General features: G+C 36.4%; 2 protein-coding genes across 4 annotated transcripts in view; one reads left to right on the top strand and one right to left on the bottom strand.

Moving 5' to 3' along the window:
• LOC129003267 (proton channel OtopLc-like) overlaps window positions 1-4,342 on the bottom strand; it is a 29,256-nt gene extending 24,914 nt beyond the window's left edge. The window contains exon 1 of the mRNA XM_054431559.1: window positions 4,249-4,342. Within this exon, the coding sequence (XP_054287534.1) occupies window positions 4,249-4,342 (94 nt within the window). The remainder of the gene's footprint in view (window positions 1-4,248) is intronic.
• Window positions 4,343-14,337: 9,995 nt separating this feature from the next.
• LOC129004427 (45 kDa calcium-binding protein) lies at window positions 14,338-24,405 on the top strand. 3 transcript variants are annotated; one of them, XM_054433012.1, is made up of 7 exons: window positions 14,338-14,980; window positions 16,301-16,440; window positions 17,960-18,073; window positions 19,782-19,931; window positions 20,767-20,930; window positions 21,927-22,109; window positions 23,374-24,405. In XM_054433012.1, exons 1-6 carry the CDS (start codon window positions 14,682-14,684, stop codon window positions 22,101-22,103), a joined length of 1,044 nt encoding a protein of 347 aa, XP_054288987.1. In that variant the 5' UTR covers window positions 14,338-14,681; the 3' UTR covers window positions 22,104-22,109; window positions 23,374-24,405. The 3 variants fall into 3 exon arrangements, with proteins under 3 accessions (XP_054288987.1, XP_054288988.1, XP_054288986.1); XM_054433013.1 differs by having other exon boundaries at window positions 14,338-14,667; window positions 21,927-24,405; XM_054433011.1 differs by having other exon boundaries at window positions 21,927-24,405.

Raw genomic sequence — 24,405 nt, 5'->3', positions numbered from 1 at the left:
CGCAAAATCTTGTTGAGCCGTCTTTCTTTTTCACTAGTACCACAGGTGACACCCAAGGGCTGCTAGAAGGCTCGATGACACCATCCGCTTCCATCTCTTTTATGATTTTCTCAGCTTCGTCACGCTTTGCTAGCGGGAGTCGTCTAGGAGCCTGACGTATGGGTTTTGCATCTCCGGTGTCTATCTTGTGCTGTACAATGTTTGTTCTTCCTCTAGGTCCGCTTCCGTATTCGAAGACATCTTGCCATCTGGTAATGAAGTCCCTTATTTTCGCACTTTGTTGACGCGTCAGATCCTGAGAGGTGCTCTCCACGAAATTTTCCAGCTCCTTCGGCAATCCATTTGGGGATGGTGGACAAGATTTTAATTGACGTACCACTGAGTTAACAGCCACGCACGTTCCGATCTTCACTCCTCTTTTTATCGCCACAGGGAAACCATTCAAGTTCATCATTCGCACCGGATTTTCGTGTCCCAAGTTAAATAAGGATCTGGCGACAAAGACACCACGACCAAGCTGGGATTCACTGTCACTTGCTGGCTCCAGCAGAACACTTTGCCCACTAGTCCAATCTCCCTCTACAGTAGCTTGAACGATGACCTGGCTGCGCGCTGGTAGCGTTGTGTCTTCCAGTAGAAGTACGCGTGCAGAGATATCTTTCCCACGCCGAAGTATGACATCTTCGTCTCCGAGAGTCACTAGTCCTCTTGACATGTCCAACTTCAGTCCGTACTTCACCATTATGTCAGTTCCTAAAATCACGTCCTCGTCTATGTCGGCAACTAGTGCGCAATGTTTAAATACGCAGCCGCCGATGTGAAAGGTAGCAACCGTCTGCCCATAGACCTGAGCCAGCTGACCCGTAGCTGTACGTAGAGACCATGATGTTGGTGAAATATCATCATTCGACACAGTGTTTGGATTCAGGATGGTCATAGTCGCCCCGGTGTCCAGAAGACAGCTTTGGAGACGCCCGTTCACCTTTCCGTCTATGTAGAAACTGCTTGACTGACTTCCAAGTGAAGCAACTTTAACACTTTTCCTAGGGGCTTTCAAATCGCGGGCTGACGGTTGCCCCTTTCCATCAACCCTCCTTAGTTTTCCTGTTCCGGTTCTGATGTGGTTGAAGGACATTTACTCCTGGGATGTCCCATCTGTCCACAGTTCCAACAGCGTATCTGTCGGCGACGTGTTTTTAGCGCCTCCAGAACTCTTTTCACCAGCTCCTCAATGTCAAGTGGAGATGTAGTTTCTGCGTCTGCCACACGGACTCGGGCCTGACCTCTCACCGACTGTCGCACAGCCTCGAACTCCAGCGCCTGTGTCAGAGCGTCACTGAGTGTCTTTGGCCTGGCGAGCTTCACTGCCTGTTGAGTCTCCGGTTCCCGTAGTCCGTCTAGGAATTTATCCACCGCTAAGCTCTCGTAGACATCATCCGTGACTGAGGGATAAGCGTTTCTCACCAGGCGATCAAATGTCGGCTTCAAACTCCTGGAGTGACTCACTGGGCTTCTGGATCCGGTTCCGTAGCTGTGATCGGTAGAGCTGGTCCATGTGTCGATGTCCAAAGCGCATGTCCAATCTCCTTACTAATTCTGCGAAGTTCTTCCGCTCCGCCATTGGCATAGCATGCAGAACAGCTAATGCATCGCCCCGTAGTGCAAGACACAGTATCGAAGCTTTTGTCTCCTCGGTCCACCCATGGACCATAGCCGCTGTCTCGAATAGAAGCATGTAGTCCTCCCAGGGAATCTTGCCATCGAAGTGAGGAACGACGTTCTGAGGGGCAACGGCAGCAATGGTGGGCGCTGGCTTGGAGATCGTTTCAAGGGCGTTACCCTGCTGAAGTTCGCCAGTGCTAGCCGATGACGCAGGTGTGAAGCTCCCCGATGCAGCCATCTCCTGCCGAAGCTTATCAACTAACCTAACTTCTAGATTCTTTTCTATACAGTTAACTTTCTCATCGATTTCATTCATTCTACTTTCTAAACTATCAACTTTGCTAGAATACTCATCTAACTTGTTCAGCATTTTTGATTCTACATTCGACATTTTTGTCTCAATGTTAGCTTCTAGGTTTTCTAAAGTTTTACTAGTTTCTGACATTTTTGACTCTAATGTTTTGCTATTTTCTGACAAAGACTCTAATGTTTTACTATTTTCTGACATCTTTGACTCTAGGTTTTTTAGTATTTTATTGATATCAGATGTTTCAAATAAAAAGTTATCTGGGTCTTCACCTGCATCAATTAAAGCTTGTTTAAGACGTGCCTGAAGGGCTGATTTAGTTCCACTAGTATCAAGATCTCGTTCTTCTAATTCTCTCTTAAGATCAGCTACTTTTAACTCATCAAGCTTCACACCTTTGAAAGCCATTTTTATGCCAAACAAATTTAAATAATTTTACAATAAATGATTTTTTTCTTTGCAAACAAATTTACGACACAAATTGCTAATATGTAACAAAGACCTCGAATCTTACTAATATCTAGTACAACTAAAATTAAACTCAAGATTTTACAATTAAAATCGCCAAAATAATGCCGCTTTCTGACACCAATTGTTGCGGGCTTAGCAGGTTCTTTACAAATAAAACTTGGCGATTTTATAATAACTATTTATTTACACCAAATATTATCTATTTACAAATTTTACAATTGCCTAACACCTAACTAACCCTATCTAAACCTAGCTAAAGCCTATTCTAATTTACAATGTTTCTACTTACAGCTAGCCTTTACAGGAATTATCACTACTTCTGTCACAACACTGTCACTACACTGTCACTAGTGTCACTACACTGTCCTACACCGTTACTACACTGTAACTCTCACTAGCACTAGCACTGGTCACTAACACCGACGGGCGCTTGCTAGGACGATTCTCGGAAGGCTCAACTCAACTCAACTGCCGTGTGCCGGAAGACGGTCCCTTATATAAGTTTACCGTGGAACATTCTGGAGGCACCTAGTAGCCCAAACAAAGCTGTTTACAGATCACCGTAGAAGCTTCTGGTGGATGTCAAAGACCCTATTGACGTAGTCCGTTGACATGGGTCTATTGTCTTTCACTGGCACGTACGGAGAAACCCGTGTAAACAAACAACCCTTTTGAGACGGCGCCTGGCTATTGTTGCGCGGGGCTCCTGACTTGTAACAATACTGATAAAGAATGTCTTGGATAGAAGAGTATAATAAAGAAATACAGATACATGGTAATTAAGGTCACTGGCATATTGGAAACACTGCCAATACCTCTAGAATATATAGGTACCTACTTCAATAAAGACAAGAAAAGAATTCCAGCTAAGCATTGACTTCTACAGCGAAGTATCACATCAATCATAGATCATCAAGTTAACATGTTTGACGTTTGTTTGATGTGATGCTCAGCTTAAATCATGGATAAAACCATATATAAGTTGTGGTTGGTTAGTCTATACTTACATGTAGTCAAGAGCTTAAATTGGGTGAAAACAACACTACTATTATCATCCAAAGTACTGTGTTTTACGAGTTTATGTTTGATTAAATTATAAATCTAGCTATGCATTAACATAATGGCTGTGCATAAGTTAATGCATGATTATTTCAACCTCCAACTTCACTTAAACAAGTAATTTATGTAAGGAGACTCGTGCGAAAGTTTCACGGTTTAATAGAGTCCAAAACTTATTTGTGAGGCAAAAAGAATCCAGTGCAACCCATTTACTTTCAAGTTTTTGTTTTTTTAGAACAATAGGTAAATAGAACTACCAATTGACAATAAATTTGTTGATTTTTGATCAACATTATAATGAGTGATTATTTAACTACCTCAATCAGGTCAAATGTGTCAAAAAAGTATCGTAGCCTATTTTAAAAACATTTTCATAAACTCTATCATCTCTTGTTTACAATCTGACTGTGGTTGAACATTCAGATGAAGGAACAACAGTTGTTACTGTTAAGTTACAATCCACATTTAAATTATTTAAAAAAATTTGGTAAGCATAACTGGGTCTTTGAACATATGGACTCTAGAAATAAATAAACTTGAGGGAGGCTAAGCCATCCAAGAAATTCCGTTTTAGTTTTTTATTACCATTGGCAGGTGTGCTAGATCATAAAATAACATCTAATCATAACAATCGGCTATGTAGGATGGCTGGAAAAGAAATTTAATAAACAAAACCCTTGTCACCAGAATATAGATTTTTTTGTGAAGATACTGTATATCAGTACAATACAATATCAGTTTTTACTTACCAAACTTTGAGTAGTCAGGGGTAGCAAGGCGGAAGCTGCAGCCAAAAGGGGTGTTTTTTTGCACCCCCTCAGCACAACTTAACTCGAGGACCATTCCGTCATGGGCATTTTGAAGTTAATCTGTCCTAATAACCAACAGTTTCTGTGAATAGTTTGTACAACTTTCTATTTGTTGTACATTTATTTTAGTCATCATTGTGTGGTCTTCGGCAAGGACTTTTTGTTTTATTTTTTATAGATGTGTATTCAATGGACTTAACATATTTAGTTTGTTGTCTTTATATTTTATATCTGCAAAGCAGGAAGAGTGTCACTATGGAAGGACGAGACAACAATTAATTTGATTAAGTTATACAACCGGTTTTTTGTCTCTGAGGCACTAATTGTGAAAGTTGTGACATAATGGGTTGCAGAGGTGCATGACCACAGTCACCTCAAACACAACAAAGGTAATCCCACAGTCAAATTTTTAAAATTGATATTCATTTATGGTTACACCCATGTTATTAAATTATATGGTGTTAAAGTAAAATTTTTCGTGATTTCTTAATTAGTTACATAATTTTTTTTATTTAACTATTACTTCACAAAAGCATAGGCCCCTCCCAGCAAGGGGGGTGTTGGCCATGCCCCCCCAGAGAAAAACTAATTTAAAACAGAACTATGTTTTGTAAGCTTAGGTTGAAAAAGTTAGCTTAAACATTTTCATTTAAATATATAACTCCGGCTTTTAGACAGCTAACAATCATGTTTAAAAGTATGTCTCATTAACTTGTTTATAGAGTAGGACATTTTCATCAAATCTCTGGAACAGAATACTGTGGTGTTTGACTCCTTCCCTATTAACTCCTGGAAGAAAATTCCTGAGAACGCCCATGTATGAAAGCCTTAATCTATACTCAAACTAAATCTTCTAGTTTGTAGCATTTGATTTACATTATTTGCGGTTCTGTAAAAAATTTTAACTAGTGGGTCTGTCCAAGGCAAGGTAGTAAGGTCTGTCCAATCAAAAATCAATTTTTATTATTAGATACACTACACAATAGATGAAAGTCATTAAAATCTAGTAGTTTTGCTAGCAATAATACTACAACCTGTTGTGATGGTGAAATGTTTTGTCAACCTGCTTTCTATGGCGTGAGAAAGAGAACACAAAAGTATGTTATCGTGATAAATCAGTTTGACTGTGCTCTGTCTGAATCGGATGTGAGCCTGTATTGGCCAAAGGAGGTTGGCCAATTAATTTAAATTGAATTGTTATATTGTCAACTAACAATAAAATAGTATTTCCCCAAATATTAATGTAATGGAAACTTTGTTTTCAGTTAATAGTTACAAAATATGTTAAAAACTTAGTGTTTCCTTTTACAAAAAATAAAATAAAAAATATCTACATACATCAAGCATCACAAACAAATATTGAAACAACAACACAAAATGCGCGCCCAGCCAGCCCAGCCTAAAACTGTCATGTGTTTGGTTGTTTGTTGAATGCGTGTTGACTAATGTTTCTTTTTTGTGGGGTCGATTTTCGATTTGTAGTTTGCTCTCTACTTATAATACCAATCCGTTAGTACTAAGCAAAAGTTTACAACTGTATAGTAAAAATAATAGTTATAAAATTTTAAAAATAAATGTTTTTTTAAATAGCAAGAAAGAACAAAATAGTAAACTATGCCTTCTCTTATACTTAACCGGACTCAACTAACCTTAAACAGTTAGTTAAATAAAATTATAGTTATAGTTAAATAAAAACCGACTTAAATAGTCATAGACTATTTAATAGTCTATGATGATAAATAAATAAAAGAATGTGTAAAATAATAATGTTCAATCGATTTATGACGAAAGTCTACTGCAGTATTAAAGTTAAGTACACTACACTGGATACTTAGTAGCATTGATTATACTGTACGAGTAAATTAACATTGATGTGTATAAGTTATAGTCAATGGTGTAGTACACCATACCGCTTCGACACTACGGCCTCCATGACGTCACATGTATACACCTCTTTACATTGGTCTGGTTTGGTTTTTGTGTTGTTTCTAGTGTTGAGCACCGGACCATTCCATCATTACACCACAGACGCCAAGCAACGCGGGCGATCAACCGTGCTACTCTCGCTCTCTCGCCGCGCCGGTCGCCGGTCGCCGGTTGACGCAATTACTTCCTTCACAACTAACACGCAGAAAACCTCAGAATATGCAATGGTTTATATTAAAACCATGAAATAAAGATTGCTTATGGCCTAGGGTATAGCAATAAATAGGATTGGGATAAAAATTCAATCTAGCAACGCCATCGTAAGATAAATTTCCTTCTAGACTTAACATCCTCACAGTTCACAGTACAGTTGAAAATAGCTAAATTACAAATTCAGGCTAAAATTGTAGTTCCTGTTCAGTCATGAGCACCAGGGTTTTCAAAAAGCAAAACAAACTGAGCCACAACTAAACATCAAAGATGAGAAAATATTCCGTTTCCAAAAATACCCTCGCTGCAGCAACCCTCCAGACTTGCGATTTAGCGATTTTCAATTTGATTGGATTTCAACTAAAACGTTTCCATTAAAAAGTAACAATGCATCACCCGTTTAAATAACATTTTTTATTTAAACGGTTTTATTATTTAAATGTTTTAGGTTTGCTGCTACGGGAAAGGGAAAAGGCCTTTTTCAATGTTAATAGGACTAAATGAAAAAATTTGTCAAATTTGAGCAACATATATCGTTAAACAAGTAAATTGAGGCAGTTTTCCTGCTCTCCTCAAGGATAATAGGAATTGCGAAATGACCAAACCACTTCTTTTGCTGACTAAATGAAGTGACCAAATGATATCTTCGTCGTTACCTGAAGACTAATTGAACTACGATTAGACCTAATTCAGAAATCGCTTGCTTCAATGGCGTTCCCGATTAAATTCTTGACGTGCATAGTTTTCTCAATTCACTAAAGTATTGTTACATACACGAAACAGAAAGTTATACTCATTCTTTATCAACGATAATTGCTAAATAGCTTTCCAACGAGTTGTCGATCCTCAATCAATACAGCTTTCCCGTGCAGGCGAGTGTATCTTTTTCACGCACAGTCCACAATCAAATTGGCTGCTAATATTGCCGTTAGATTACATAAATTACTTCCCTTTCAATTAATCTCTCAATATTCAACTTTGCTGTATATACACGTTTTTTTCAAATGGCAGTGTTTTCTAACATTCAAATTGTTGATCTTAATAACTCTCCAAATAGTAGATTTTATTCACTTTTGAAATTATGATAACTCCGTGATATATATAGTCTTGGATCTATTAAAGTGTAATTTTTGCAGGGTTCAAAATGTACACTCTGTAACATAGTTTTTTAGGACCGATCTCAAGGAACTGCGCTCAATAATAATGGTAGCCGTTTACCGGGCAGATACATAAGATCATCCTAGGCATACGAATGGAAACATTTCCCAAAGGTTATCGAAAATCAAATACTGTTTAGTAATGCATAAAGAACAAACGTACGTACATGATTTAGTTGTCTACTTATGTTAGTTGTTTAAATGTATTAAACCTTTAAAATAACTTCTTGATCTGCATTGCACGTGTTATTCAATTTACGGAAAGTAAATAAAAATATGTCTACTCGAAACACATATTTACTTTCCATAACCATCAAAAATACAAATATGTCGCAATTTACATCAAAATAAGTATTAAATAATATTAAGTATTTAATGATTAAACTATAACTTTTTGGGTTTGACTAGTTAAATTATTTTGTTGTTACGTTGGCTAAACTGGAGTACATAGACCGCTAGACCGTACCAACATAGATGCCTCCCTATATTTATATAGGCTACTCACAAGTCGAGATGAGGATTCGGCCGAAGTAATTAAAGAATCAACTCTTATTTAATAAGTAGCCTAATTTCAAGAAATTTTAACCCTAGTAATTTAACATTATCTAATTTGCATATAACCTTTTTAAACCATATTATAGCATAGTGTGCTAGGAACTAAATCAAACATTTTGAAATTATTAAAATACAGAATACGCCATTCAAATAATATTAGAATGAATGATAAAATATTAAAACCATACATTATTAAAACAAATAACATACTGATTTATCATAGAACAAATGCCACATTAGCATTATCATTATTAGTTTTGATTTTATGCAATAACAAGGGGTCCTTCTTACAGAACGCTTGTTAAATAATTAAAACATATTTCTATATAAAATTATACCTTAAGCGTTAATAAAAACATAAATATGACAGACTAAACTTATTTTATACTGGGAGGTACATTGTAAAAAATATCATATTTTTTACTCAGACACATGACGGAACAACATTATACCTACGGATAAATTAAAATACATCTCCCAGTATTATTTGATATATTGTATTTACAATTTACACTAACTGTGATAGTTAAAATCACCCTTAACTAGGCTATATTAGTTTAAGTTTAAATACGTTTATTTATCTGTATAATAGCACCGATAAGTACAATGATAATCAAGATTTCATAGTAATTACTCGTGGTAATTACGTATTAATAAATTTATTTAATGTGGAGAAAACTTACCGATGTTAATTGTCTCCTAGCAGCAGAAGCGCGCGTCTGTCTGTCAAACCGACAAAACACGTAACTTTCCTTGGACGTCCGTCGCGATGGGAGAATAGAAATGGAAAGTCGCACCTCAGCGGGAAACTGACTACGTGAAAACAGAGTGGCGGCACGTGGCGGGAATGGCGGGTGTTTTGGCGGGCTGGAACAGCTGATTTTCCACTCAAATTCAATTCCACTGATTGTTCAAACTGATTCTTCCAAATGTTACCTTAATATTGACTAATTAATATTCACACGCATTTTATAAAAAACTAGCTGGCCCGACAGACGTCGTCCTGTCCTAATGTGGTTTTATGTCAAATGCTCGTTCATTTTCAAGATGAGCTCGTTCTTATGGCTCAATCACGTCCTGGTTGAAGTTCCTTCGCTACGCTAACTCGCCTCCAGATTGAAGTTCGTTCGCTACGCTCAGTCACCTTTTGGTTGCAAATTAGCTGCTGTCATAAATTAAAAAAAAATAATAGTGCTGCACCCTGTTGGTAAACCTATTAACTTTTTAATGCTATTGATTACCACAGAATCAAATTGTTTAGTTGACCGCTTAAACCGAATTTGCCAGTAATGTAGTCAGTTCTGCCGTCTTTGAAAATTATAAAACATGAGAACCAGGTTCACGAAATGGAAAAAATCCACAATAATTAGCCTAAACATAAAAGCTGAGGAAATGTTCTGATATAAAAATACCCTCGACACAGCAAACCACAGACTACGCGAATTTCAATTTGTCTGATTGAATTTTAACTAAAATATTTCCATAACCAAGTCATACTTATTTTCCCAAATCAAATAACATTAAATTTAACGAGTACTTATAGGTTTGTTGTTACGGAAAGAGTGAAAAGTGTTTTTGATCAAATGTTTAAAATATTAGAAGATGAAATAAATAAATTTGCCAAATTTGATCAAAATACAATGTTCTTAAACAAGCAAATTTTACCAGTTTTATTTTTGGGGGATTTTCTGTGTAGCTATATGCGTCAATGTAAAATTGTTACGCTCTACTTGGTGGCTGTAATAAAATATAAAACACGGTAATAGGTGTTCCCTTTGCAAGATTTTTGCTAGTAAAATGATAAATATGAAAATTTCACCAAATCGTGATAGCTAAATATTTTTTCAATGACGGAACATTTCTCACTAATATACAAAAATTCGGACCATTCTTCATAAGGAGCTTCTATCACAACGATAAAATAGACAAATCATTATTTTTTCTTTTTGAAACATTTTGTTTCTTGGCTGAAGGATATCAATGGATTTTCGAATTTACTTATTTTTTAAATAAATCACAAAATTGTGGATTGTGGATTGTGGAAATTGTGGTGCTCTTTGTTTTACAATTTAGATTTATTCTTGAATAATCATCAGGCAAGTGTAAAACAAAAGTTTCAATCTTACTAAATTGGTATTATTTGTTCCAAATTTCTTAAGTAGTAAACTTATCTCCAACGTAATGTGAAAGCTCATATCTTACCTTAAAATATAAAGGCCTACAACCTAGAGATATTATACTGTAGATGTGCAGAATCCCTTTAAAAATGAAAGTAGGGTTAAAATAGGGTAAAATAAGCACATAAAAAGTGAATTTGAAATTTAAAAAAATTAACATGGGCTTTATGGGTTGCCATGCTGGTGACAAAATAACAACACGCAATATAAACAGACAATCAAAACAAATGTAAGAATTTACTATCACATGTTTTATTTACAGCGTTGGGTTAAATTAGAGAAGTCTGTACCTTTGACTTACAACTAGACATTCCATCCTCATGTTAAAGTTGTCGCCAGTTTTTTAATTAAATTCTTTGTAGTTTATGTGAGCCACCAACAGATTTCTCTGATCTAAAATGAATAATTTCTGTCGATTACACGATCCTTTTTACCAAATCAAACTTTTTGAATGACTCATTATGAACTCATTATAGCAACTGTTATTACCCATCTACTTTGTCAGCAACAAAAAATAGGGGGAAAATAGAATTTTAGACACACATTTTGTGACTTGCTCACACAACTACATGTTTTTTAATAAAATAAAAATGGCGACAGCTGGTCCATATAGATGGAATGTCTACTTCAGTATCCAATAGTCAATGCGTGTACATTAACATAGTTTTGGTTGAGTTTTCGACCACTGAACGACCATTAGTACTATTAAATTAAAAAAAAATTTAACATGGGCCTTATGGGTTGCCATGTTGGTGACGAAATAACAACAAAATATAACTAGCTTATTCCCGATAGGTATGAGAAATTCGCTAAAGGAAAATCAAACAAATGGAAGAGATTCCAATCACATGTTTTATTTACAGCGTGGGGGTGAAAATAGTGAGTATTGCACATTACATACTTTTGGTCGAGTTTTCTAGTTTTCGACCACGGGACGAGCCATCGCCATCTCTCTATGGGCGAGCTCTAGTAAGTACATAATATTAGTCCACCTCACGCACCTCGTGGAATCTTCTCGCCACCTTATTGACCCATAAAAATTATTTTTGTATTACTACTAGCTGTACCCTCGGGCTTTGCCCCGTTTAACTTCATATGTGAGCTCGTTCGCATGGCTCAATCACGTCCTGGTTGAAGTTCGTTCACTACGCTCACTCACCTTTAGGTTGGAGCTCGCTCGCTGCGCTCACACGTCCTGGTTGAAGTTCCTTCGCTACGCTCACTCACCTTTACGGTTGGAGCTCGTTCGTTGCGCTCACTTGCCTTCAGGTTAGCTCGTTCGCTACGCTACCTCGCCTCCGGGTTGAGGTTCGTTCGCTACGCTCACTCACTTTTTGGTTTCAAATTAGCTGTTGTCAAATATTTAAAAAAATAATAGTGCTGCACTCTGTTGGTAATCCTTAATGCTATTATACATTATAGAACAGAACCAACTCGTTTAATTGAAACAGCTGTTCAATATTCATTAATTCCATTTAAATATGAGTACTCATTAGGTTAACATGGGAAACTCCAGACCCACTGGGGCGGAGCCCGAGAGTCCGATCAGAATAAAAACCACTTAGTTTTCCTATTTAATGCCTAAAGAATCAGTGTACCAAATTTCAGCCCTCTAGGTAAGTGGCAAGTGGGAGAATTAGTGATGAGTGAGTCAGTCAATCAGTCAGTGAGGGCTTTGCCTTTTATATAATATATAGATACACTCACGGCCACCTTTAACTACAGGCCGTGCCCTGGTAGAATTGGCAACGTCACAAGTGGTGTTGTTTAGTGACACGTCCCATAAGATAACATGACAGACAGGTGACATAAGCTCGTTAATTCGTACTTCATAGATTTAAATTTAAATTTGTGAACATGAATTTATTAAAATATTGAAAATAAAACATACAGAATTGAAAATCGAAACAATAATAATCAAAAATCTTTATCTGTACATTTTAAGCGGAATCAATATTGTCATAGTCCAGTAACCAATCTTTCGTAAATACACAAATACTATTAGCTGCTTCCAAACAAAACAGCTGTTACAACACCACTTGCGACGTTGCCACTTCGAAGGCCGCGGCCTGGAGTTAAAGGCGGCCGTGATACACTACGATAGTACCATAGATAAAACATACTCCCTTGTGTTGGTTAGTCTATGATAGTACAAAACAGCTGTTACAACACCACTTGCGACGTTGCCACTTCGAAGGCCGCGGCCTGGAGTTAAAGGCGGCCGTGATACACTACGATAGTACCATAGATAAAACATACTCCCTTGTGTTGGTTAGTCTATGATAGTACCAGTAGTGTGTAGTGTGTAGTGTGTAGTGTGTAGTTAGTCTAGTATTATAGTAGTAGTATAATAGTTAGTCTGATAGTAGTTGGCAAAATTGTTCCACAATTATTTATGTTTTTACTTGTGTATAAAACCACTGACGAATTAGTCAGATTACTCCAGATTACTCTATGAAGCTTATATTACAGATTACTCCAGATTACTCTATGAAGCTTATATTACTATTTTTTGTTGTATGGTTTGTCTGCTCTGCAATCAGTCAATAATCGTTGGGCTGCTTTTCTGCTGCTGCTCTTCTGACTAGCGGCTAGTGCCTGACCACCAAATCTGTTCGGGAGCGAAACTTCTATCCACTCGACGTTCTGTACCCACGAGCAACTCAGCTTCCACATGCACAGAAGGCCTTGGAACAGTTCCTGGGATAACAGCTATTTGTGTAATAAGCTTCACTGTATATCTTTATTGCACCTGTTTAGATAGTTGTTTCTTTCAGCAGTTGCAGTTGCGAACTGTGCATTATGATTTTGTAATTTGTAAAGGTAAAGGTGTTTATTCTTTACTGTTTGTTTACTTTTGACTTGAGCTGCTTGAAAATGTGTTTTATGATTATGAAAATTAAAGTGTTGTGAGTGTGCTGAAGCCTATTTGATATTAGGTATATTGACAATTAAATGTTTTGCGTGCATGAATTATTTATGAAGTGTTAAATGTTCACTTAAACTGTATTTTTCGGATTCCTCAAGAAGAGAGGTTAGGTTGGGTTTGTGTGTGAATTTAGATTACAGTTTTGGTGTTGGTAGTGGTGGTCTAATTTAAGGCATTGAGTATGGTTAAGGTAAACTTAGGCCTACCTACTCTTATAAATAGATAAGTTATTAATTTAACTTTTTCAAAGGCAATAACTTCTAAGACCTAAACTCAACTGAAAGGCCCAAAACTAACTTAATTAACCTACACCTACCACTACCAAAACTGCAATCCAACAAATTCACACACAAACACAACTCAACCTAACCTATTGACAATCACTCTTGAGGAATCCGATTAATCCGAAAAATATATGTTAAGTGAACATTTAAAACTTCATAAATAATTCATGCACGCAAAACATTTAATTGTCAATACCCGATAACAAATCAGCTTCAGCACACTCACAACACTTTAATTTTCATAATCATAAAACACATTTTCAAGCAGCTCAAGTCAAAAGTAAACAAACAGTAAAGAATGAACACCTTTACCTTTACAAAATCATAATGCACAATTCGCAACTGTAACTGTTGAAAGAAACAACTATCTAAACAGGTGCAATAAAGATATACAGTGAAGCTTATTACACAAATAGCTGTTATCCCAGGAACTGTTCCAAGGCCTTCTGTGCATGTGGAAGCAGAGGTGCTCGTGGGTACAGAACGTCGAGTGGATAGAAGTTTCGCTCCCGAACAGATTTGGTGGGCAGGCACTAAATGGCACTAGCCGCTAGTGCTCTACTGTCTTCTGCATTCGAAAGATGTAAACATCAATAACAGGAGCTTTTAAATCTCCAATTTAGATGTATTTTTATTAAACACACAAACTTTCACATTTATAATATTAGTAAGATTAAGTTAATAACCTTATATTGAACATTCATTTGGTTTAATTTTTAGGTATATTTTGTGTCATGAGATTGTTTTAAAATGTAGAAACAAGTTTATAGGTTAACTTATTCCAAGTTAACAGTTAAGTTTAGGTCTAAATAGAAAGTTTAGAAATCAGGTATTAACTGATTAGTGAAAGTCTTTATGAAACATTTTGTCTCTTGACTGAAGGATATCATTAGCATTGCACTTATTTAAAGAAGATAAATACAGTACCTGTAGTGTCATTGTTTGCTAAGTAAATACACCGACAGACCTAATTTGATGGCCTATCATGAATAGGCCTACTTGAATTCTAGTATTGGCCTATGCAAGAAGCAACAAGCAAACTTGAAGTTGAGATCGGCATTGAATTTGAATGTCATAAGGAATCAAATCAATTTGATGAAAAACTTTGTTGTATTTATAAGGTGTGTATGTTACCATGACATTTTTCTCCAAACCAGTTAACTGTGGGTTCACCGTCCAAAGATTTTCAGTATGTATTCCGTTATTGGTCTATGTAATATTTATTTTTGTACTCAATTTTTCTTCTGTACCATTGAGATCATCAGAAAAGAGTAGTTTAGAAAAATTATTCAAAAAGACAATTGTGCAAAACAAAGATAAAAGTGTTGTTTTGAGTGTAAATGTTGTGGACAAGGATAGTCTCCAACGTAATTTTAATAATGAAGACCGGAAGAATTTTCCTCCCACTGAACTGCTGGCATCTATATTCCTGAAGTGAGTTAATATGCCGCAGTTGTAAGTAAACTTTGTTGTATATATTTTGCTTGATTATTGCTCTTAGAATGTTTAAGGTATTCAACTAAGTTAAATAGCTTAACAAATAAAAATTTGGTAAACACTTTGATATAGGCTACAGTAAGCCTAAATCAATTGGTTATTGATTTTTCCATATTGATATTTACTACATGGTGTTATCAATTGAGTTTGATTCTAAGACAAATTATAATTAAACTTAACGTCTTATTTATTGTGTTTTTAATCATGTTATTAGGTTAAGCTAAGTTAGTTTTGCAAATTTCCATTTTAGCGAATAAGCTTAAACCGAAGGTCGTATAACCAATTTACTTTTTTTTGGGGGGATCAGAGGCCAATAACACCATCTCTTGTTCAAATTCTATAGGCTACATAATGTGTGTGTATGTGACCATTAGCAAATAGCAACTCAAGTAGACTAGCTAAGAATGGTGGAATGGCTATGAATGGAATTTAATTTTGATTAAATTTGGTACAAATGTGTACATACCTATGTCTATTCAAACAAGTTTGCAAACCATCATGATCGGACTACTGAAACAGGATTTTTGGGGGGTAAAAAATCATACGTTGTAAGGCGAGTATGTTCACGGACCTTAAGCTGCAATGCCCCACTAAGTTTCTCGGCCATTAAAAAACTTAATGCGCAGGTTAATTCCCTCACGGACGTTTTAACTCTACTGTGGCATGGCCAATTTACTTTTATGTATTGCACAAACCCAAGGGTAAGTTTAATGTCTGTGAAAAAATCGTTTGAGGAAAGGTGGGTGTGTTCCTGGCCTATAAGGGACTCCCTATTGTAGCTTATATAGGTAGTCTCTTTGGGTTTCACGATACTTTCCTGTTAAGAGGAACATTCATTATTAGCCTAATTTCTTTTCGATATATTGATATTTTTGTTTTCCTTTACGATCCATATTCCATCTGTAATTTAATATCTTTAAACACATTTAAATTACAGACAGACAGACAAACAGACATAGCAAATATTTATAAGTTATACTTGGTTCAATAACCGAGTTATTGAGTTATAGCTAGTATAGAGAATAGGATTAAGAACTTATTAATCCAATATATTGGATTACCGGTAAGTAATTAAACTATTTTAAACTAATATAACGTAACTAACCAAACTTGCTCTATGCTAAGTTATCGTTTCAAAATACCATCGATATATCGAAAAGAAATCATCGATAATAATGAATGTTCCCTTTAACAGGAAAGTACCGGTTTCACTAATAATGATTGTAAATAGCTGTACCTAGTTAATTTTATTTTCAGAGTTGACAAGGATGGAGACAAACTGTTGACAATTGAGGAGCTCTCAGAATACATACATTTGGAAACTCAAAAACACATCAACCAGGGTGTCCAAGAAAATTATGGACTGTTCATATCAATTGATAGGGACCCAGCTAATGGTGAGCTTTTAAATCTTATTTACATTGAGTGGTTTTTTTAAGATATTAGTAGGCCTAGTTGGAGTAGGCCTATTAAAGAAACAAAAATAAATAGTAACATACCTTGTGGTTCTAAGTTCACCTTGAGCTGGCTAAGCTTAAAAAATGGGATTTTCAAAAGAGGTTACTGTCAATGAATACGAACCCTTTAAGAAGCGAAATGCTTATGGATAAATGCTCAGACTGGAATTTTACAGCTGAAATAAGCTTCGCTTGAAAAGTAAGATATTTACAGACTGAATTTTTTACAAAGGCATTGCGCTTCTTAAAGAGTTTGTATCAGTATTCATTGTTACTGTACAGCCAGTGCCGGATATAGGGTACTTGTGGCCCTAGACCAAATTACTTGAGCGGCCCTCCCCCTGTGGTGGAAATTCCTTGTGACCGCGGAAGTAATTGTGAATATCTCCTATGCATCAAGGGGACATCATCATCGACACCCGTGATCGTGGATGAAATGATGGACATCCCTCCTAAAACAAGTCAAAGCCATAATAGGCATCCGTGACCGCGGCAAAATATTTAACATCCCCCGCGGGCTGCAACAAAGGGACATCATCCTTGACACTCGCGACCACGGCGAAATTCTGATCGTATCCCGTGAGCTGTGGCCTGGAGGACATCATCACCGTCACCTGTGACCGCAGTAAAATCGTGAACATCTCCCGCAGGCCTCAATCACTGGGACATCATCATCGACACTTGCGATTGCAGCAAAGTTGTGTTAAAAACATCTCCCGTCGACTGCGATCATGAGGACATCATTGTCACCCGCGGCCGTGCCGAAATCGTAAACATCCTACTAGGGAAGCCATCACGGGGACATGCTCATTGACACCTTTAGTCGCGGCTAAATCGTTAACATCTCCCGCGGGCCGCAATCACGGAGACATCATCATCAACACTCTGGGCCGCGGCGAAATCATGAACATCTGCCGCGGGCCGCAATCACGGGGACATCATCATCGCCACTTGTGACCGCAGCGAAATCGTGAATGTCTCCCGTGGGCTGCAATCACGGGGACATCATCACCGGCACCTGCGGCTTAGTCAAAATCGTGAACATCTCCCTCGGTCCGCTGAGACATCGTTATGGTCACCTAAGATCGCAGCAAACTGGTGTTTTAAAATAAATTATTTGTTTTCTAAAAAAATGTTTTCTCAATCCTCTGCGGCCCCCTTTTGCTTGCGGCCCTAGAACGCGGCCAAATCGGCTTAGTGGTAAATACGGCACTGTGTACAGCACCATAAGGATTTCAGGCAAGCCGTGTTTTGTAGATGTGCTGAAATTAAACCTGTCCCTCCCGCACTAAAGCCAGAGGCGCTAACCACTTGGCTAACACCACATCTAATGTATTTACTTATCTAGAAAATTAAAAAGTTAGACCTATCAATCAGGGAGAACTTACTCTGCATTGTAGAAACAATGTCATTATAAGACATTCGGTAACTAATTAAGTATCTTTTGAATGTTTAACAGGTGTTGTTTCTTGGGCTGAGTACCATAAATACTTTCTGCTTAAGAATGGGCTTGGGGAAGATTATGCCGATCACCACAATGAAAAACATAGAGAACTGCAACGTTCTGTCAAAGGTATGTGATCAACGTAATATATATTTAATATGTGTTGAGAGCTGCAACTAATCAACCTCATGACAAGCAGCATTAAAAAATTTAAAGTGACACAATTCGAAGTTAACTTCTCAAAATAGTATTCTTCAATGGTACAATCCCTTAAACTTAGCATAATGTTTACTTTAAGAGCACCAGGTTGGTTGACAAAAGCTGGGTTAAAAAAAAAAACGGGACAAAAATTCAAACTAAAACCATTTTTACAGTCTAGCCTTGGTATAACGCATCTATGGGACCTAACTGAATGTTTGTTATAAGATTATCAAGAATTTCTTTAAAACAATTTTTGTTATATTTAGGTTAGATTAGTAGGAACTTCGCTTAGTCCAGATTCACAAACAGCATCGGTCAATATAGGTTGAGGATTGACCTCGTTAAAGCACAACTACAGTAAGTAGCATTTTCTACGCTACTTTTTGTAAAGTAGAACTTCGACAAGCCGGGATAATAGCGAGAGGAAGAGGGAGACCACTGATAGTGAAAAACCATGGCTATTCAAACATGGTAAAAAAAGATGACAAACCCATATCCACACTGTTATAATTATGTAAACCAGCCATTAATGTTACAATTTATTTATTTCTCTATGGTAAACACCATTTTATATTCTTTTTAGAAGAATGTCGGTATTCTTTCTCTTTGATCTTCTATTCCTTCTTGGGTTTCTCTTCAAATTTTACAGTTCACCTTGGTCACTTAAAACCCAATCACAGTTTACTAATCAAATTATGTCGTCATCAGTCCCCAGCCAGTGAAATCTTTTATGACGTAGCGCACAGCAGACATATGTGTAAAACGTAACAGATGATTGTCAGCGTTGACGTCATCTTTCTATTTAATTTTCATCAAAGAAACTGTCATGTTTCTAAATCAATGATGTGGAGGGAAATACAAAGAAAATTCTTTAAGTAGAGGTTAAATTCGCTATGTAGAGGTTCTGATAATGATAAATTCACTATATTGAGGTGACTATCCGGATCGTCCAAAATTCTTAAGACCTAAACTCAAGATTGTTGATTGGGTTAGTTCCTTATTCAGAGGTACAAAATACATTGTGTCTCATTGAGAGTTCTAGGGGATGTAAAATAATTGGTTATATCAAGGAGTTTGTTATATTGAGGTTCATTGTATTGAGGTTTGTTATATCAAGGTTAGACTGTATAGGCTAGTAGGCTATATTTATAAATTTTTTTCATCTATATACATTTACAACACCATAATATTGGAATACCGTAGACAAATTTGACATGGTAAAGAAAAGACTGTACATGATGTATTTTTATTTTTCCCATTAATTGTAAGATTATGGTGCTGACTGGTTAACTAGCTAGGCTATTGACTATTAAATAGTTGTCAGGTATGCATAATTCGGTTTCATTTTTTTTTTACTTTTTACTAATTTTTTGCCCGTGAGTTCATAGTACAAATAGCAATGTAGCCTACTGTATAACAGATTGAAACTACCCATTTCTGATCTGATGATCCTCAACAATTTTGACCACAGGGTCGTAATTAATACTGGTGTAAGGCTAAGTGCTAAAAACATCTTTATGGGATCAGAGCGGAATCCTGACTGTCGGGCTATTATTTGTCAAGTTTGCTGGACTTAATTCAAAATGTTGTTGTCTAAGTTTGTTGAGGTTTTAGTTTGATGGAGAAATGATTACAGAAATCATTGCAAGAGATAAAGCGTCATGGTCGGAAGCTGCAAGGTCAGATCCAGATTCACTGACGTTGGACGAATTTCTGGCATTCCGCCACCCTGAGTCTAGTCATGTGACCATATTGGCTCTGGTAGATGAACTTCTGGATAAGCTGGGTAAGTGTAAATCGAGGATTAAAAAAATGACTGTGGTAACAATTGAAAGAGACTTAATTCTGTTTACATCATGTACATTAGCAGCTGTTAAGTATTTCTTCATTTAGTTACATTCTGACTATGATGTTCGTAAATCTGTTAAAACTTGCCTTTACACATAAATCAAATCATCTTTATTCAAACTGTACATACATACATGAATAGAGTCACAGAAATAAGAACTAACAAGTACATTATGTTTCTTATTTTAACATTATTTTATTTACCTACATTGCTAAATCTATGCAATACAATCCTTTATTAATGCTGTGTATTTATGAATGTAGTTCAAACATTTTTTACTCTTTTGGTTAGTTAGTCCTACATAACAAAAGGCTAAAGACAAATTTATTAAATTCGCTCACCAGTCACTAGATCTTGCAATTTGTATTTTTTTCTTCTTTATCATTGAAATCGTTTTTGTAAATATATACCTACAACCAGCTCTAGTTTGCTGGTAGCAAATAAGCTTGATTATAGGATGGATTTGGATCATAGCTTCAGCATTTGCTAGCATAACCTGTTTACAAGACTAGAATTAATGTGAAAGCTATGCCAAACTTACAAATTATTCACAGCTTGAGCATATACTGATATGTCTAGTATGTCACATGTCTTGTAGTTTTATTATTCTGAAGACATATGCAACTTTGTTTCAGTTAAAAAACAAATTTTTATTTGGTTCTAAATGTTGTAGATAAACAAGGATACAACAGCTTTTATGCTGTAGGTTTTAATGTTTTGGAAACACAGTTGCGAGTTGAGACCATGGTTTCTCAGTCATTAGTTTTTACAGATCGTGATGGTGATGAGTTGCTGACAGAAGAAGAGTTTGCTCGTCTTCAGGTGGGGGAAGGGGGAGAGGTGTTGTTGTCTCAGGGAGAGACGGAGCGTAGAGCTGAGTTCCGCAGTTTCCTAGACATTGACCACGATGGTAAAGCCGACAGGAAAGAAATAGTGGTGAGCCATAGATTCTGCTTTTATATTTGTTAGTTTATGTTTATGTAGTGTTGTCTAAACAGTTTTTACAATGTTCATTTGCTATACCGGTATTGTAATAAAGACGCTTTCCTATACTTGTTGGTGACACGTCAACACGTGCATATTTGAAGTCATTGTCTCCACCATGAGTCATAGTCAGAGACCCAAGGTCAGACGTCGGCCGGTCGGGTGAAATAAGACATTGCAATATTGATTTATATTAAGATAATTAAGTTGGGACAAGGCCTTCAACTACACAGTGGGGTTCAATATTAGGCTATTATTGCTAAACTAAAAATAGTATACAAGCAAATCCAACTACTCAATTTTCATAAAATATTTATCTTGGAAAAACCTTGCAAATATATAAAGTGACATTTAAGATTAGTTAAATACGAATATTCAAAACTCAGTTATATATAACTTTCCAAAGTACTTTAAATGCACATCCAACCTAATTTTCTCAATTTTGTTGTATTACGTTTACCATGGCACCCACGGTGCCCCCTGGCCGAAACGCCCGCCCCTGGAATAGGGATATAACACAGAGAAAACCCTTATTGTATTAAGTGTACTTGTATGGTTTTCCTCATTTTTGTGCAATCAAGTGCTGGTATTAATGACAACAGGACTCCCATTAGGAAAGTGTATAGTGTAGTATACTCAATACTGTATAATTTACCTTCTTCATAATACTATGAACATTTTAACTTTCATCCATCACCAGATCCATCCAGTAGAGATAGAAGTCTAGCTTTTTAAAACAGAGTTTTAAAAGGTCTTGAGTTTGTTAGAGCACTATTGTGGGGTTTTATTGATTATAATTCTGCTACTTTTAGTTTTGTATTAAGCTTAGTTCATTGGCCAGTCCTTCTACATAAAGTAGGTTGTGTAAGATGAAATTTGAGCTACATGCTCTTAAACGATTGTGTTATTGGGAAGAAATGAAAGTGACCCCATTTGTCAATATCGTAGATGTACATGGACCCCAAACACCCGAGACACGCGCGGGAGGAGGCAGAGACCCTAGTGGCGCTGTCAGACATCGACCACGATGGAAAACTCAGCCTATCAGAAGTACTCAGCAAGATGGACCTATTTCTGGGCAGCAAAATGGTTGACACTGCCAAAAGCTTTCATGACGAGTTCTGAGTTTTGGTAAGTAAGATTTGTGATAAAGCTAATCCCAAGGATCCTGGCGACTTTCTGTTCATAAGTTTATCTACTGTAGGTAGCTGAGTAACTGTAGGGCTCACCCAATTGTGTTTTTGCTTGTTGTTTGAGAGTCACTAGTTTAATCCTGAGAAAAATAAATAACATTTTAAAGGTTTGAGATTGAACTTAGCTTTCCTTGACCATTGGGTTCAACAAAAAATTGACGTTAGATAGTAACAAGACAAGGCTTTGGACTGTTCCCCTAGTAAAGAAATAAAAATGCTAATGACGATTATAAAATCAAATGCAGATTTTTGCACATTTCCTAATCGTTGTTTGATTTTTAATTTTTCTTATCCCTTATTAATGTTTTAAATAGATTATATAAATATCCTTCCACATTTGCAATATGATCAGCATTTAAAGTTATTAAATAGTGTAGGCACAGCTAGGGTGTAATGTTAAGGGAGGCTGAGAGGTTGTTGCCAAGGGAAGGTTTTAATAATTAATTTCTAAGAACATCTAGCCAGCCTTGTTCATTTTTTTTGTCAATTTTCTATCATCTTTGTGGTAAATGAGTCATCTGATCTCAGGACAGACTGTTACATCCAAACTATTTAGTATTTATTCTACTTATTTGAGGGCTTTTTGCAGATTTTGCCATGATAAATAATCAAAAGTTTATATGACGTTCTACAATTTTCCTTCGAACAACTTAATCTTAAAAAATGTAAAGAAGGAAAGAATATTGTTTTGATATTTGAATAAGTTTGTTCTGACTGTAACTTAAGGCCCGTTCACACGGGGCGAGTTTACAAGCTACTCGCCAGCGTGTAAGAAGCCGGCGAGTTGGCGAGTGTGCTTGTATTCGTTCACACGGAGCTTGTCCACTCGCCAACTCGCAGATGTGTAGAAAGACGCCGGCAAGTCGGCGAGTGCGCTTGTAGTCGTTCACACGATGCTTTTTCCACTCGCTCAGTAGCTGGCTTGAACCAAATCCTCCAACATCTTTGAGTAACAAGCGCACAAGCACAAGCAACTGTCTTCACACTGGGCTACTTTACACGCCAACTCGCTCAAAAGCTGGCGAGTTGGCGTGTAAAGTAGCGGCACCGTCAACTTTTTCCAGAGCTTTTTTACAAGCAGCTTTTGAGCAAGTACGTCGTTCACACTGAGCTATTTTACTAGCTGCGTGTAAAAAAGCCAGCGTGTAGCTTGTAAACTCGCCCCGTGTGAACGGGGCTTTGTAGTATTTTCACATTTATAGGAATATAAGTTGTGATCTCCGTCCCAGTCTAGGCTTATGAAAGCTTGGCTGATACACTCCACCAGCACCAACATTTTGATTTTTCAAAACAATTTTTTTTTTCAAAATCATGTATTAATGTGAGCAGTGCCAGATTTACCACTACTGACAAGGTTGCGGCCTTGGGCCACAGCTTTTTGTACACAGAAACTTGTTAAAAACAAAACCATAATTTATATTTTCTAAAATTAATATTTTGCTACACTCACGGATGATGATGATCATTGGAGATGTTCACGATTTTCCGCGATCGCAGGGGACGATGATGATAACCTGTGATAGCGAGAGATGTTCACAATTTCTCTGCGATTGCAAGAAGTTTCACCAAAGGGGCGGGATCCGCTCAGGTGTTTTTGGCCTATGGCCATCAGTACCCTAAATCTGGCACTGAACTGGAGTTGTCAAGAAATTGATAATACATTTTTGTTTAACAAAAATAAACATGTTTATATTCATTATATCAATTTTTAGTTTTTAGTGAATACAATTTCCCAGATTTGTTATTCCAAACATTTTAATAAGGTATATTGATATTGATAATGAGAACTCCAGTTAAACCTTTAAACACAATTAAAAAATGCAGAACCAGAATTACGTTCCACTAATAACTGTGAAAGAAATTTACATAACGCCAATACTGTACAGTTCTTGTCTAAGGTTGTTAGTTAGTTGTATTGTTAAACTTGTCACGTTTCCGTGTGTAGTAGTATTAAAAATATCAAGTGATTAACATTTTGTATAAATTTTTTAAGGAATTAATCAATGCTTTTTTTAGTAGTATTTTAAATTGTAAATTTGATTGTTAAGACGTTCTAAGACAAATAGTTATTTAGGTGAAAATAAAATGACAATGAAACCTCGCTTTAGATGATGTGCACCAAACATGTAAATTTTTTGATTCCATTGCATTAGTGTATAAATATTATCTAGTCTTATTCATTATGTTAAAGTTTTCTTGTCAAGTAGGAGGGTAAATTCATTTGTAGTTATGAA

The sequence above is a fragment of the Macrosteles quadrilineatus genome, unplaced genomic scaffold, assembly GCF_028750875.1.
Source record: "Macrosteles quadrilineatus isolate MER2022 unplaced genomic scaffold, UCM_ALF_1.0 Scaffold_9__3_contigs__length_116548681, whole genome shotgun sequence".
NCBI classification, from domain to species: domain Eukaryota; kingdom Metazoa; phylum Arthropoda; class Insecta; order Hemiptera; family Cicadellidae; genus Macrosteles; species Macrosteles quadrilineatus.
The sequence above is the reverse complement of the archived record's forward strand: the minus strand, read 5'-3'. Positions and strand labels throughout refer to the sequence as shown.

Coding starts and splice junctions, on each gene's coding strand:
- LOC129004427 (XM_054433012.1), top strand. CDS start 14,682: ATGACATTTTTCTCCAAACCAGTTAACTGTGGGTTCACCGTCCAAAGA. Junction 19,932..20,766: donor TGAACTTCTGGATAAGCTGG/GTAAGTGTAAAT, acceptor TAGTTTTTACAG/ATCGTGATGGTGATGAGTTG. Junction 20,931..21,926: donor CCGACAGGAAAGAAATAGTG/GTGAGCCATAGA, acceptor TCAATATCGTAG/ATGTACATGGACCCCAAACA.